At 55.2% G+C, this 13,187-nt stretch overlaps 1 protein-coding gene across 6 annotated transcripts in view; it reads right to left on the bottom strand.

Annotated features, from left to right (window-relative positions):
- Positions 1-13,187, bottom strand: part of ZNF644 (zinc finger protein 644) — a 91,003-nt gene that overhangs the window by 26,135 nt on the left and 51,681 nt on the right. Inside the window, exons 7-11 of one of the 6 annotated variants that reach the window (XR_016469239.1) lie at positions 12,759-12,931; positions 5,545-5,658; positions 5,123-5,324; positions 3,908-3,982; positions 1-1,121 (exon numbers count right to left, since the gene is read on the bottom strand). The exon at positions 1-1,121 is cut by the window's left edge and continues 294 nt beyond it. Coding sequence is in view for 1 of the 6 variants with exons in the window: in XM_090146378.1 (XP_090002504.1) it covers positions 12,828-12,931 (104 nt within the window). In the remaining 5 variants the exon portion in view is untranslated. Of the gene's footprint in view, positions 1,122-2,640; positions 3,599-3,907; positions 3,983-5,122; positions 5,325-5,544; positions 5,659-10,815; positions 12,932-13,187 lie in introns of those variants that run through there. The other 5 variants (XR_016469240.1, XR_016469241.1, XR_016469242.1 and 2 more) reach the window with 5 other exon arrangements.

The following is a 13,187-nucleotide window of genomic DNA, read 5'->3' as shown; positions in this document are numbered from 1 at the left end:
ACAGGTCCATCTCCGGCCCCGCAGCGCCCGCGGAACCCCTCACCTGGGGCTGAGACAGCGGCCGGGGGCTGCGTCCGAGGAAGGGAAGCCTCCCGTCCTGCTGCAGGGTGCCACGGACTGCACTGACCTCACACACACACAGAGGCAACCGTTGAGCAGAAAAAAAAAAATAAGACCCAGCCAAGAGCGACCAACAGACGCGGTGCCTCCAGCTGCGCCGACGTGCGTCCCACGCCCTCCCACCAGCGTGCAGAGCCGGCAGCACCACGGCAGCCGCCCCCAGGCTGTGCCAGGCCCTGGGAGCAGCACCCAACGGACGGGCAACGTCCCGCTACCCGCGGACGGCGGCTCGGCTGGGAACAGGTCCCAGTCCTGGGGGTCGGGCAGAGCGGGGATCCCGGCTGGCACCTGGGCGGGACAGCACGGTTCGGGGGCTCACAAATGCAGGCCGGGCAGCGCCGAGTCATGCAGTGTGTGATGGAGCTGGGGCCCGGCTCCTAACGGCGGTTGGCTGCCAGAGCGAAGTACCCGGGCAGGGGCCAAACTACCGCTCCTGAAATCTCCGAAATGAGCGGCCTGCCTGCAGGATGCATTTTTCTCAAACCGCTCTTTTAGGTTCTAGATATCCCGCTTAGGAGTAACAACCTTCCCTACACGGAGTGTCAGTTTGCTGAAGAGCTTGAGTTAATTGCCGAAGGCCCTGAATTTATTGCCGGGGATCAAAACGGTTGGGCTCAATGTACTGGGAGCTGGGAAGATGCGGGCCGTGAGAGGCAGAAAACAGGTGGCCGGTGTCACGTCCCCTCTGGCCCGAGGACACATTCGTTCACTCGCTCGCTCGCTGCCCACCCGGAGCCACGGGCTCAGCACCGGAGGGGCCGCGGTGACGCCGAGGGCTGCCCGCCCCATCGCGGCTCCCGGGGCTCTCGGCCGTCACCCCGTGCCGCTCCCGGCCGAATCGCGCTGTGCCCCCGGGAACCTCCCCGCTCGCCCGGGCGTGGTTCGCGATGGACGTCTACGATCCGTCCTAAGGGCGTCTCCTCTTCGGGCTGCTCCCAAACCCGGCGCCAGGCGGCCCGCTGCAATGCGCTCGGGTACGGGCACCGGGATCCAGGCTCGGGCTGGAGAACGGAGACAAAGACAAAATGATGGCAACAATTAGAGCTTAGTCGGGCGTGTGCGGCCGCGCAGCGCGGGTGCGAGGGACCCGGTTTCGGTACAGGGACGGCCGTTCTCCCCCGTTTACAGAAGTTAGTTCTGCGGTTGGTTCTCTTTAAGGAGCGTTCGGAGTGAATTGTTTCTTTTGTTTACGACCCAGCCGACGAGCCCCGGTAATCTCATGTTTTATCTCCCCACCATATGGAAAAGCCATTTATCGCGGCCAATCACGGAGAAGCGAAGAAAACCCCATTTTATGGAAAGGTATATATCACAAGTTTGTTCATCATTAAAGATATGATTACCGGTGAAAACCTTCCGAAAGTGGCACATTTATGAGTCCGGGAACAGATGGGGACATCCATTTTCCTTGCAAATACTTTTGAAATTGCTCTACTGGTAGCAGTATAAAAATGATATACAGACGCCAGCGCCGACGGAGCCGGGACAGGGGCTGCAGATTTACGCAGGAGCGCTCCGCACGCGCCCGCCAGCGCTGATGGATGCGCTGCGCACCGCGGGACGGGGCGGTGGGGGCAGCGCCGGGGCCGGGGTCTCCCGCGCCGGTAACAGCCCCGCAACGCGCTGCGTGACCCCGAGGGGGCGGAGGGAAGGGGGAAGGGGGAGGGAGGTGGGAGCAGCGCGCACAGAGGGAGCCGAGCTGAGGTCGGTTTGGGGCAATGGGCGCCGCCGCCTTTTCCACCCCGAGCCTCAGCAAAGCCGCTCGGCCCCGATTGTCATTATCATATTGATTAAGTTCATCAGAGAGCGATTTGGGCTTTAACGGCAGCGGATCGGGAAGGGGAGCGAAGGGCGATCTAAGGAAAGCGCAGCATTCCTGCCGCGGGGACGCTTCCCCGTTCCAGTTCATTGAGGGAGTTGATTAAGTTTAAATGAAGCAGACACCGGATAAAAGGGGGGGGATTGACCACTGGGCCGCGCCTGAAAGGGCCCCGAGCCCCGCAGAAAGGCGAGATCTGCTAAATGCTCTAATCTTCAATCACATCTTACATCAATACAGACAAAGTTTGGTAATGAGAGATTCAATGAAGCATGCGGGAGAGAGAATTAATCCTCTTGGTCTAAACTGGGTTCAACTTTGAAGCCCGCTCCGAAGGAAAGACAGTTATCTAAATGCTAAATAAGAAACTTATTGTACTTTTCATGGCATGCTAATCTTCGCTCTACTCCATCTCCGTTATTTGTATGCCCATAGATGGCAGTTGTCATGGTGATTATATCAAGCCACTTCGGTGCGGATGACTGCGAGCAACCGGGGCCTCCCCGCAGCCCGGTCCCGGCCCCGCAGCGCTGCCCGGGGAATTACGCAGCAGCCCCGTCCGCCCCGTAGCACAGTCCCGAGCCCTCCTCTCTCCTCTCCGCTGTTCCCCCTACGGTCTCCCAAACCCGAACGCTCTCTCCCCCTCCTTGTACCGGTGCCTATTTTTTTTTTTTTTTTTTGAGCTCGCCTTGATAAGCTTTTGATGTCACAAATCAAACACTCGCCGGGAGGCGGATAATGGGGAGTGTGATCTCCTCCGCTCGTACACGCACAGCGCTCCGCTCCGCCGTTGCCGCGCACGGGGCGATGGCCGCAGCCGTGGGTGCGGGATGGGCCCCCCGCAGAACCATCGACACAGCCGGCGGCACCGCGCCTTTATGCGTCCTACACCAACCGCCAAAGGGAGGGCGGATTAGGCTCCCCCCTGCTCCGCGGGCCCTTTAGGGGCCGGGAACTGCCCCTGTACCCCGTCAGCACTTATGAAAAGCTTAAAAAGTAATAAAGAGGAGGAGGGGTGGGGGGAGCCCTGGAGAAAGTAACGTGTATCACTCTTATTAAAGGAGCAGCACTCTGGGCTGTGAACTTGAATAACGGTTTGAACTTCAATTTGTTCATTAACAGGATTTGCCCCTGACTGCGAGTGTTATTACTTCTCCTAATAGCGAGGTGCAAATGCGATGCCCCAATGAAAGGGCCCGGCGAGAAGTTAAACGCGCTGCAGCCGCGAGGCCCCGCGCGAGCGCGGAGCGGCACCAACCCGGAGCGGCTCGGGGCGGTGCGCTGCTCCCCCCGCACCGACGGCACGTTGAGCTCCGGGGCACCGCACTGCAACGAACCCCACTCCGCTCCCGGCGGAAGGAGCGTGACCGTTCCGCCGTTCGGCGGTTGCCGCACCCCGGCTGTCACCTCTCCCTCTCCCGGAGTTGTCAGAGGCTTTTCCAGCCCCGCTTGTTATCCCTCCTCAGCGGGAAGGCGCAGCCGGGCCCCAATTAGCTACGCGGACATCTCGCCCGCGTCCCGAGCCGGGAAGTGACTGCTGTGTCACAAATCCGCGGGACTTTCAGTGTGCAGCGTGCGTTCTTCGCCTCCGTTCTCCAAGGGGAAAAGCTGCCTCCAAGGGGCAAAGCGGAGCGAGGGCGGCTTTGCGGCAACACGGCGCTGCGGGACAGAGCAGAAACGAACCCAGCGGGATGTGGGCGCTGCCCCGCAGCTCCGTGCTCAGCGAGGGCGGCCCCCACCTTACAGCCACCGCGCCCGGGGGGGGCCCGGTACAACGCTTGTAAATAAATACAGCTTATTTTTATAGCTCCAACCATTTACTTTTTGCTCTTTTTTTTCTTTTTTTTTTCTTTTTTTCTTTCTTTTTTTTTTTTTTCCCCACTCATCGTCATTAAATTCATTAGGAATAAGGAGAAAAGGGCACTATCAAATTGGTACCCAGAAGAAAGAAAAAATCGTATTACTTACAAAGTACATTAATTTCTTCAACTACACTTGTCCATCCCAGCGGGCCCAACAGCACTGTCACGGGGGGGCGGGGTGCTGCAAAAGCAGGAAGACTCAGTTCAGTGTAATTGTGACAAACGCGGCCCGGGCAGGAGGTGGGAGGGTGAGAGCCGGGAAGGAAACTGCACTTTCTGTGCTTTAACTCATCAGTACGATCACACCGACACGGACATTAAAAGGGAATCTCTAACCTCACCAGGCCCCAAGGCGGGGGGACCGCTCCCTCCTCTGCCCCCGGAACCCAAACGCAGCCGGGGCAGTGCAGGAGTCGCGGCGGGACATCCCAGCGCCACAGTCCCGGCGGCCTTCATGCCCCCCCACCCCAGGATCAGCATCCCCACAGCTCCGCACCGGCCACCTCCAGGCGTCTCTCGAAGCAGACCCGCAGCCGTCTCCCCAGGCAGGAAAACGTCCCTGCGAGGTCCGCTAAGCACAGCCGCGTGCGGGCTGTATTTGGCTAATTAACAGCAACGGTGTCCTTAGATGCCCGCGCCGCTGCCCTGGGCCCTCAGAGCCCTCGCCTGGCGCAGCGCTGCACGCACGCGGCGTCCCTCCGTGTTCCCGGCGGGGTGCGGGATCAGGGCAGGGACTGCCCCGTTCTGCGCGGCTCCTTCATCCTAGCCGCCGGAGATCACACTGCGAAGGGACTGCGCAGAGCACAGACGGACACCACCAGGGCGGACACCGACTGAACGTTTCGGCTTCGCCGAGAGGGCCCGCCTCACTGCAGCCCGGAGCTGGGTGCCCCCGCGCACCGCAGCCGGCCCAGAGCTGAGGGCAGCCTCCCGGAGGGTCACGGAACGGAGCCGGGGCTGCTCGGGAAGGGGCGGGTACCGGCCCAGAGTCTCGGGGGTGTCACCCGGCAGGCAGGAGCCCATCGGTGCCAGAGATGATAAGAAACGAAGAAAGGGGGGCTTCGCTCGGAGCCTGCAGCCACCTACCCCCCCACACACCCCTCCCACATTCGAAGCAGCGCGAACTGTGCTTTCAACGCGCGCTAGCAGATCAGTCTTCCGCATCTGCGACCGTGTAATTCACGCAGTTCGCCCCGCACACGGATGGGTCGCGACGCCTCTGCGCGTCCCTCCGGGCTGCCGCCCGCCCGGAGCCACCGCGTGCTCTGCGCTGCCTCTCGGGAGCGCCGCGCTCGGTCGGAGCACCTCCGCAAGTCCGTACCTACACGCGGCGGTGCGGCTGAAGCTGCTTCGTGACGCGGTCCGGAGTCACCGTGTCGGTACGCCAGATCAAACGGCCAGAGCCTTACAGCACAGACGCCCCGAGGCTCCAGCGAGAAGCATCCATGCGGATTTCAGCTGGAACATCTGTATTTCGATGGTAGTGAGATCACACACATTCTCAAACCACAAGGCTGTTTTTCCTTCAATAGATTAAAAACAACAGTAACGATTAAAAAGAAGCGTTTTCTCAGCATCTGCTTGAAGCGCTTCCCAGTGAAACGCCCGCGTTTCAACTTTCTGCCATCAGCGATTCAGGCTCACGCTGCCCCGCCGCACCGCCCGCTCCCGGCACCCCATCCCGGGCACCGCGGGGCCTCTACCGCCCGGGGGTTTCGTCCGCCCGGCCCGGAGCCACTTTACCTGCGGGCGGCGGCGGGACGCCACGGCGGGACCGGGCTCGGAAGCTCCTCTCGCTGTTCGCCCCGATTTCTCCCGAGTAAACGGCGAGGCGACAGCTGCGTTTCCCCGTTCGCCCTTCGCGTCCCGCGGCGCGGAGCACGGAGAGCGAAAAATCAAAAGAAATAAACATTTTAAAAAGTAGAAATTACAAATATCGTTAGCGGCTCGCGGGACGGCGGCCTCAGCACACTGCTCCGCGGGCAGGGCAGGGCAGCGCAGGGGCGCAGCGCGGTACTCCGGCGGCGGCGCGGGAGCGGGGCGCGGAGCGCTGGGCTCGGGCGCTGCCGCCGCCGCGCGGTTGCGGCGCCCCCTGGCGGCCGAGGAGGGCGCAGCGCCGCCTCCGCCATGTCGGGGCCTCGGCTCTGCCGGACGAAGCCGTCCCGTCCCGTCCCGCCCGCGGAATCATCATCCGGAGCCCGATTGGAAATACTGATTATCTAATCACGCCACGCTGCGGAGCGTAACTTGTCTGCCCAATTAGCTAGGACAATTATTAAAATGCGGCGGCCTAATTACGTCTCAATTTAATGCTGGCAAACCCGCGCGCAGAGCGGTAATTAAAATCCTCTCCTTGGCTCTGCCTTTAGGGCAGGGGTTGATGAGGACCTGTCAGGGGCTGCGCCGAGCCGAGGCAGCCAGGCGTGTTGTGCAACATGACCCCGCATTGTTAAGTGTGTCAACACATTAACCTGAATTCCCTTCAGCCCCATAATCACGTTCGGTGGGAGGAAGAAAGGGGCTAAAACACGAAGCATTTTATTAAAAAAACATAAATTCTTTTTAATTAATGCTGTAAGAGATCTGACGCGTTCCGAGCCACGGAGCGCTGCGAGTCATGTCGGGCTGGTGCTCCTAATTACAGCGGGAAGGTTCGCTCAGCCCCGGTACAAACGCTTCCCTCGCCCCTCGCTTCCCGAAATGGGCTTTCTGTGGGGCGGTGTGTTTGCTAAAAGGCAGCAGTTGGCTCCCAGTGATAGAGCTGATTACCAGCTTTGTGTTTGATGATGGAACACAGCGAATATTGACTTGCAGAGAATCAAACAGAGGACTGGAGGCGTAAATAAAGCGGTCAGGATTTAACACTTGAAAGGAGCTAATAAAGTTGAAAATTAAAAATCATAATATTGGGATAATTTCTAAATATTTATTTTTGCAAGGCGCTTACGTTGGCTCAGAAGTCAGCATTAAACCACAGCCCGATGAGTAACCAAGGCCCACGGGCTCTGAGCACACCCACGGGTGGGGGCTGTGAGCCCACCATCCCCTGGCCTTGCCCCCCGCTGGCCAAGCCTGCCCTGTCCGGCATGGCAGCAGCCTCCCCTCAGCGCATCCCTTTGGGCCTAGAACACGGCAGACGAGCCCCTCTCCATGCATGTGCCCCACCTGGCGGTGCCCCTCCGAGCCCCCCGGCTGGCCGGCCGAGGTGCAGAGCTGCACGGCAGCTCGTTGTCGTGGCTGTCAGCACGCCTTCCTCCTGTCAGCAGCAATTGACTGGTCAGGTTCATCCCTGTACAGCGCCCGTAACAGCTCATTGACAGACCGGTGACCCAGCCGGACCCGATAATGGAAAACTATTGATTTCCCTGGGCTCGGCGGATCTACAGTAAGTGCCCGGTATAATGTCATCAACTGTCTTGGACTCCAATTGAGACGAAGTATCAAAGGCACGTTGCCTGTCCTGGCAATGGGCTTGCAAAAAAACCATCTCCAAGTAAACACTGAGGTGGCCTTTCCCAGATTCCCCCTAATAAGCAGCAACTGGTGCCTAATAAGGGACCCCCTAATGAGCACTTAGTGCCTGCATCAATGCCAAGAAACCACAACCCGGGAGTACTGGGGCCCCTGGCTGCCTGTTCCATCATAGAAGCCCATGTTCTGCATTGCTTTTGCCCCCTAGAACCATACGGGGAAGCAATGCCACCCTTCCCACACAGACCATCACATCTGGGGCCAATAAGCTCCATGCACTGCTGTGCTTTTACACAGCAGGAAGCTATTGGGACACACCTGGCCCAGGGCCTGTGGGCCTGCAGGCAGGGATGGACACCGGGGTGACACCAGCACGTACTGGGGACATTGCATCAGGCCCCACAGCTCTTCTTGGGGCTCAGAGCCTTCTGAGCTCAGCTCCTCCCAGAGCAGCGAGGCCTGCTCTCCGGGCGGGAGGAGGGAGCGGAGACAGCCCTGTCAGATGCCAGCACGCATTTAACTCAAGTTCCAACGCCGGTGGAGACTGAAACAGCTTTGTGATCCTGGCAAAAAACTCAAGTGACCTTGGGGAAGTATTTATTTTAATGGTGAACAACGGGTCAATTTTATCACAAAAACACCAGCTCTACCCTCAATGAATTTTCAGCACCTGTGACTGCCTGCTCTGTACTTCTCCCACACCCTCGTGCCGTGCTTTGTCCACCTCAGGCACACACGTGGCCCATGTCTCTGCACTGTACTGCATGCACATAGCAGGGGAAGTGCACTGCCCAAACATGACTGCAGCTGCGTTTGGTTCCCACATACATTCCTTTCCTGCACGCTTGGCACTGCGCAGCCTGGGCTCCCAGCACCATGAGCTCAGGGGGATGCTCAGAACCAGATTGCTCATCTGCAGAGCCTCAGGGGTTCTCAGCCCCCCTCCTGCCCACTCACTGGCCTCCAAATCCCGTGTCAAGCGGAGCGGAGCTAACACCTACACACTGCGCCCTTCCTCGGCACAAAGAACGCGCTCAGGCCCTTGGACAGCGAGCTCCTGAGGCAGGGATTATGCTCTATGGCATTACTGTTGTCATATTTTCCCCGCTGTAATGTTCCAAGCACATTTATGCCATCTATAAGATGAAATTAACAGACATATTGAAATCCACAGTGGCACAAAGAAGGGAATATTAGAATAACCATGTACATTTGCTCCCGCCAGCTGTGCTGGCTGCAGCGAGCTGCGCCCAGCCAGCAGTGAGCCATACCCATAAATCACAGCCCTGCACACCGCAGAGCCAGGCACTGCCCCAAGCCCCTTCCCAGCTTTGCTGCACAGCATCCAGCTCCTCACAGCCCACACCCGGCCCCAGCACTCTTCCTCACACACTGAGCCAGGCTGCTGCCTCATCCAGCCACAAAGGAAGCACGTGAACACAGTTTCCCTGCAAGCACTTGCCAATATGGGCCACTGGAAGGCTTGTACAAAAGCCCGGTGCTTCCTGGGTGGTTATTTACCACACTTCCAAAGGTATTTGCTATGCGATCAGCTGACCCAGGGTTCAGTAAAGGTATAAAAGGAACATAGATTTCCACTTTTTTTTTTTTTTTTTTTTTTTTAACCAAGCTGCTCCTGAATCAGTGTATAAACATACACTCTGTAGCACTCAGCAACTGTGTGTCCATGCATGCCCAGAACCTATTCCCAGTGACCACCTGGCAGCTCTGCCCACATAGGGCTCGGCCCAGGCAGGGCTCTGCCCAGAGAGACCCAGGCTGTCCTCTGACAAAGCCCAAAGAGTGGGTCTTAACATTTACAATTATGTTTGTGCAAATAATTGATTCTCCATAGAGCAACTGAATGAAACAAACAAACAAATATCAAAAAAAACACAAAAGCACATTCAGATCCACTGAATGAAATAGTAAAATAACACTTCCTGGTATTCTTTGCTAGAACAAAACCTCTGTACATTTTGCATTGAAGAAGGTGCTTTGTTTCAACCCAAACACTGCATTTGGGGCACCTGCAACAGGAAAAAAAAAAAAAAAAAAAAAATCAAAAGAAATAAACAAAAAAAACCCACCAAGGGAACAAGAGGTTGGATTCACCACAGCTGCTGTCATTCCCCTTTTGTCAGCTAACCCAGCAATTAGGGCACTGACCCGGGACATGGGAGATCCGCGCTCAGCCCCTCGCCGCCCGGAGGCACGCAGCCCCGCAGCTGCTGGCACAGAGCTGGGGTAGCTCCCCTCAGTCTCCCGGTGGCTCCGCTCCCCAGCAGGCACTCGGTGCCTGGGCACATGGCAGTGCTCACAGTGCATCCTCCTCCACACGCGGTCCAGGCGGTGCCGAACGTGCCCACCGATCCCCTAAGGCAGAAATGGAGCCCTCCTTGCTGGGCATGTATCACAATGCAGGGTTTTTTCCTCAGTAAACGAGCAATGGAGGTAAATCAGTCCATTGGCTCAAATAATTGCTGTATTTCTCTAAACCTAAATCTCTTCCTGCCTTCCTGACCACACTTTACTACAATCTCAGTTATTCCCCTGGTCTGCTTTTGCCTATCGTATATTTTTGGTGATGTTAGGAGACACGGATGCTAAGAGGAGTTCTTTAATGTGCAGTTACTCCTTTCTTGTTACCTTCTGGGTCCCTTCTAAGCACAAGCAGCTCAGGAGCAGCGGGCTCCAGCCCAGCACTGAGCTGCCCAGCAGTGAGCAGAGAGCCAACCGCCCAGCCAGAGCTCTGCAGGAAGGTCCCTGCACAGCAGCTCTCACACACTGCTTTCATGTCAGAAATGAAACAGATTTTTTTTTTTTTTTTTTTTTTTGGAAAATTTGACATTTCAATAGTACCGTTTTTGTTTTTTTGTTTATTTCTAAGTTATCTTCATCATTTTAATCACTAATATTTAAAATTATTTCCTACTATGCACTTCTATAAAAAAAGAACGTCCTATTTTATCCAATTACTGCATTTTTTCCCTAGAAGGTAAGTGCACTGTCTGGCACCGCTTATGGGCAAACTCTGATGGCTGAGCAGAGCTCTATCATCTCTCAGCATCTGATCACTCTTTCTTGCAGACCCTCGGGGGGCTCCCTGAGCAAAGCCATTGCTGTGAAGAGTCCTCGCCCGCCCGAGCGCGAGGAGCACTGCTCTGTGAGGAGCATTAAACCCTGTGCTTCCATTGCTCTGCAAGGGCCTCTGGCGCAGCGTATTTACAGAATAACAAAGCAGGGCTTCGGGCCTTTTATTCTCATATGCCAGTAACATCATTCTCCTACCATGCTCCCATGCTCTGCACACTGTGTAATTTAGGGCATCTTCCTCCTGACAGCTAATAGTCTCAAATGCTGTAAATGCAGTAAATCTTCTGAACCTGTCCTCACACAGGAGTTAAACCATGACGCAGGACCTGCTGACGACAATCCCATGACAGCTACCATGTCTCTCCAGAACTGCCAACCAGTCTGCCGCGCTGCCTGTGCTGCTGCTTTGCCACTGCTCGGTGCTGAGTCCCACTCTGGTTATTCTTATTATTTGCATTATCAGAAGGGACTTCAAATGAGCAGCCCAGTATCCAAAGCCACTTAAAAACCTCAGTCACTGGAGTTAGAGTTGAAACCGCAGCTGAAGGGAAGCATAAGATGTTAGTGCTTCCATGGGTCAGTGAAAATCCCTCTTAAGAACTCCCCTAATTCTAACCCCACATGGGGCACTCTTAATTCAGCCTTCCTCAGAGCACCAGGTGCTCTAATGACATCTCATCCTGGTCTCTTATAATGTGAATTAGGTGAACAAATGCTACCTCAGTAGCAGGGACAAGCCTTTTGTTGTTTTGCTCATATTTGTGATGATTTCATTGCGAGCTCCAGAACCCCCTCTAGCAGGCCACTCTGATGTTCTCACATCACCCAAGAGTCTCACTGAGGGACTCCTAGGATGCGTTCGCTGGTATCTGTTTAGGAAAAGGCCCAGGCACAGAAGGCTGTGAGCACTCTGCTCCATAAATTCCTCTGTAAGGCATCTTGCAGAGCACAGCAGATGACTTACTGATCAGTTCTTGCTCTTTCTTTTCTCTTAAGTTGTTGCTTTGTGCCCTGCGGACAGAGGCTGTGTCTGCACTGCCCGGTCTGACATGGCTCCATCTGGAGGAAACCACTGGGTGCAGCACATGGCTGACTGCCTGCACCACCTTTCTGGCTTTCATTTCCCAGTCTATAGCATACATTGCCATTCATTTATTTTGTGAGAAACAACAAGTTACTCAGGTCACCTCTCGTTTACCCAAGCTGCAGATGCACTGCTCAGCCTTCCCCAGGTGCAGTTAATTGCTCGTACTATTTGTTTACACAACATACAGTCCTGAAGCACCAACATACCTTTCCAGAAGATGCCAGGTGTCAGCTGTGCCTGTTCATCAAAAGCACTGCACTTCACCTTTCTTATTCTCCAGCAGCAGTAACTCCCCAGCAGCTCAGTCCAAGGGAGGGGCAAGTCACTACCCCTGTGGCAGCCATTTCTGAGCAGTGTTTGTGGCAGCAGGCATGGTCTCCTCTTGCCAGTCACTCCCCAGCACTGACCAGATCAGAGGTTGTGGGGACTCCGATGAGACCTTAAAGGGAAGGAGCAGGGCACAGCTCTGCCCTGTTCCAGCACTGCAGCCTCTGCTCCTTGGCCCCAGCTTTGCTGCTCTGCTTCCTAGCTCCAGAACCAGCTCTACTTCAAATGTATGGGAATTTCAATCATAGAATCACCTGAGTTGGAAGTGACCCTTAAAGTCCATTTGGTCCAACTCCCCTGCACTGAACAGGGACACCTGCAGCTTGATCAGGTGCTCAGAACCCCATCCAGCCTGACCTTGAGTGTCTCCAGGATGGTGCACCCACCACATGTTGGAGCAACCTGTGCCAGTGCCTCAGCATTCTGAAACCAGGGCAGCATTTGTACACCTCAGGCTGAGACAGGGAAACTCAGCATGCTCGGGTACTGACAGTGTCTGACATCTGGGAGATAACTAGATAAGCAAATACTATAATAACTACTTATTGTTCAACACAAATACAACAGGGGCAATGGAAAACCAAGGCTTTCCCCTTTTCTCCCCACCCTCCACTAAATTATGCACCAGCTATGTCATCATGCAGGTTACAGGAGCCTCAGATTGCTGCTTGCCTGCAGCTAACGTTGTGTGCACACAGGGTGCTGCTGCTCGTATATTGCTGAAATGCTTGCACACATACAACTGAAATCACAGCTTAATTTCCTAAGAAATTCTTATCTGCCATACTCATCATTTATCAGTCAAACAAAGATCTCCAATATCTTTGCCAGCCTCTAGCACATATCCGTTTCCTTTTGCTCACAGAAGCCAACCAGTTGCTCATTCACAAAAATCATTCAATCAAATGCTCCATATTCTCAATATTGTCTTTGGAAAGTCTGCCAGGAGTTAAAAACCAAAAAGGCAACAGCTCACCTGTATGCAGGCAAAACAGAAACATGGTGCCAAGCGTGCAATACCAAACATTAGAGACCTCCAGGGCCTTCAGCAGGTCCGAACTTCACAAGTTTGGGTTTCTGCTGTGCATAATATCACTTCCAAAGTCACTTTAAAATGTCCAATCTCCCCTTGGCTCCATCTACACCTCCCTGTGGAATGCATCAGAAAGTGGACCATTAGACACACCTGAGAATGCTGAGCAGCACTGTGTGTGTGTTCACACCAATGTACGGCTTGCTCCAAAAAGCTTCAACAGCGGTGGCCTGTGGTAAAGTCCTGAAAATAAGAGACAAAGAAAGGGAAAAGAAAACATGGACATAAACAAAAATCTAGGAAAGCAAATTAGGAATGAAGGTAACACAAAGGGTCTGGTGGGTGACCTCAGGGAACTACAGGTGTGATTCA

This window comes from Phasianus colchicus, chromosome 9 (genome assembly GCF_987193195.1).
Source record: "Phasianus colchicus chromosome 9, bPhaCol1.hap1.1, whole genome shotgun sequence".
NCBI classification, from domain to species: domain Eukaryota; kingdom Metazoa; phylum Chordata; class Aves; order Galliformes; family Phasianidae; genus Phasianus; species Phasianus colchicus.
Note: the sequence above shows the minus strand (reverse complement) of the source record. Positions and strands in the feature narration are given on the sequence as shown.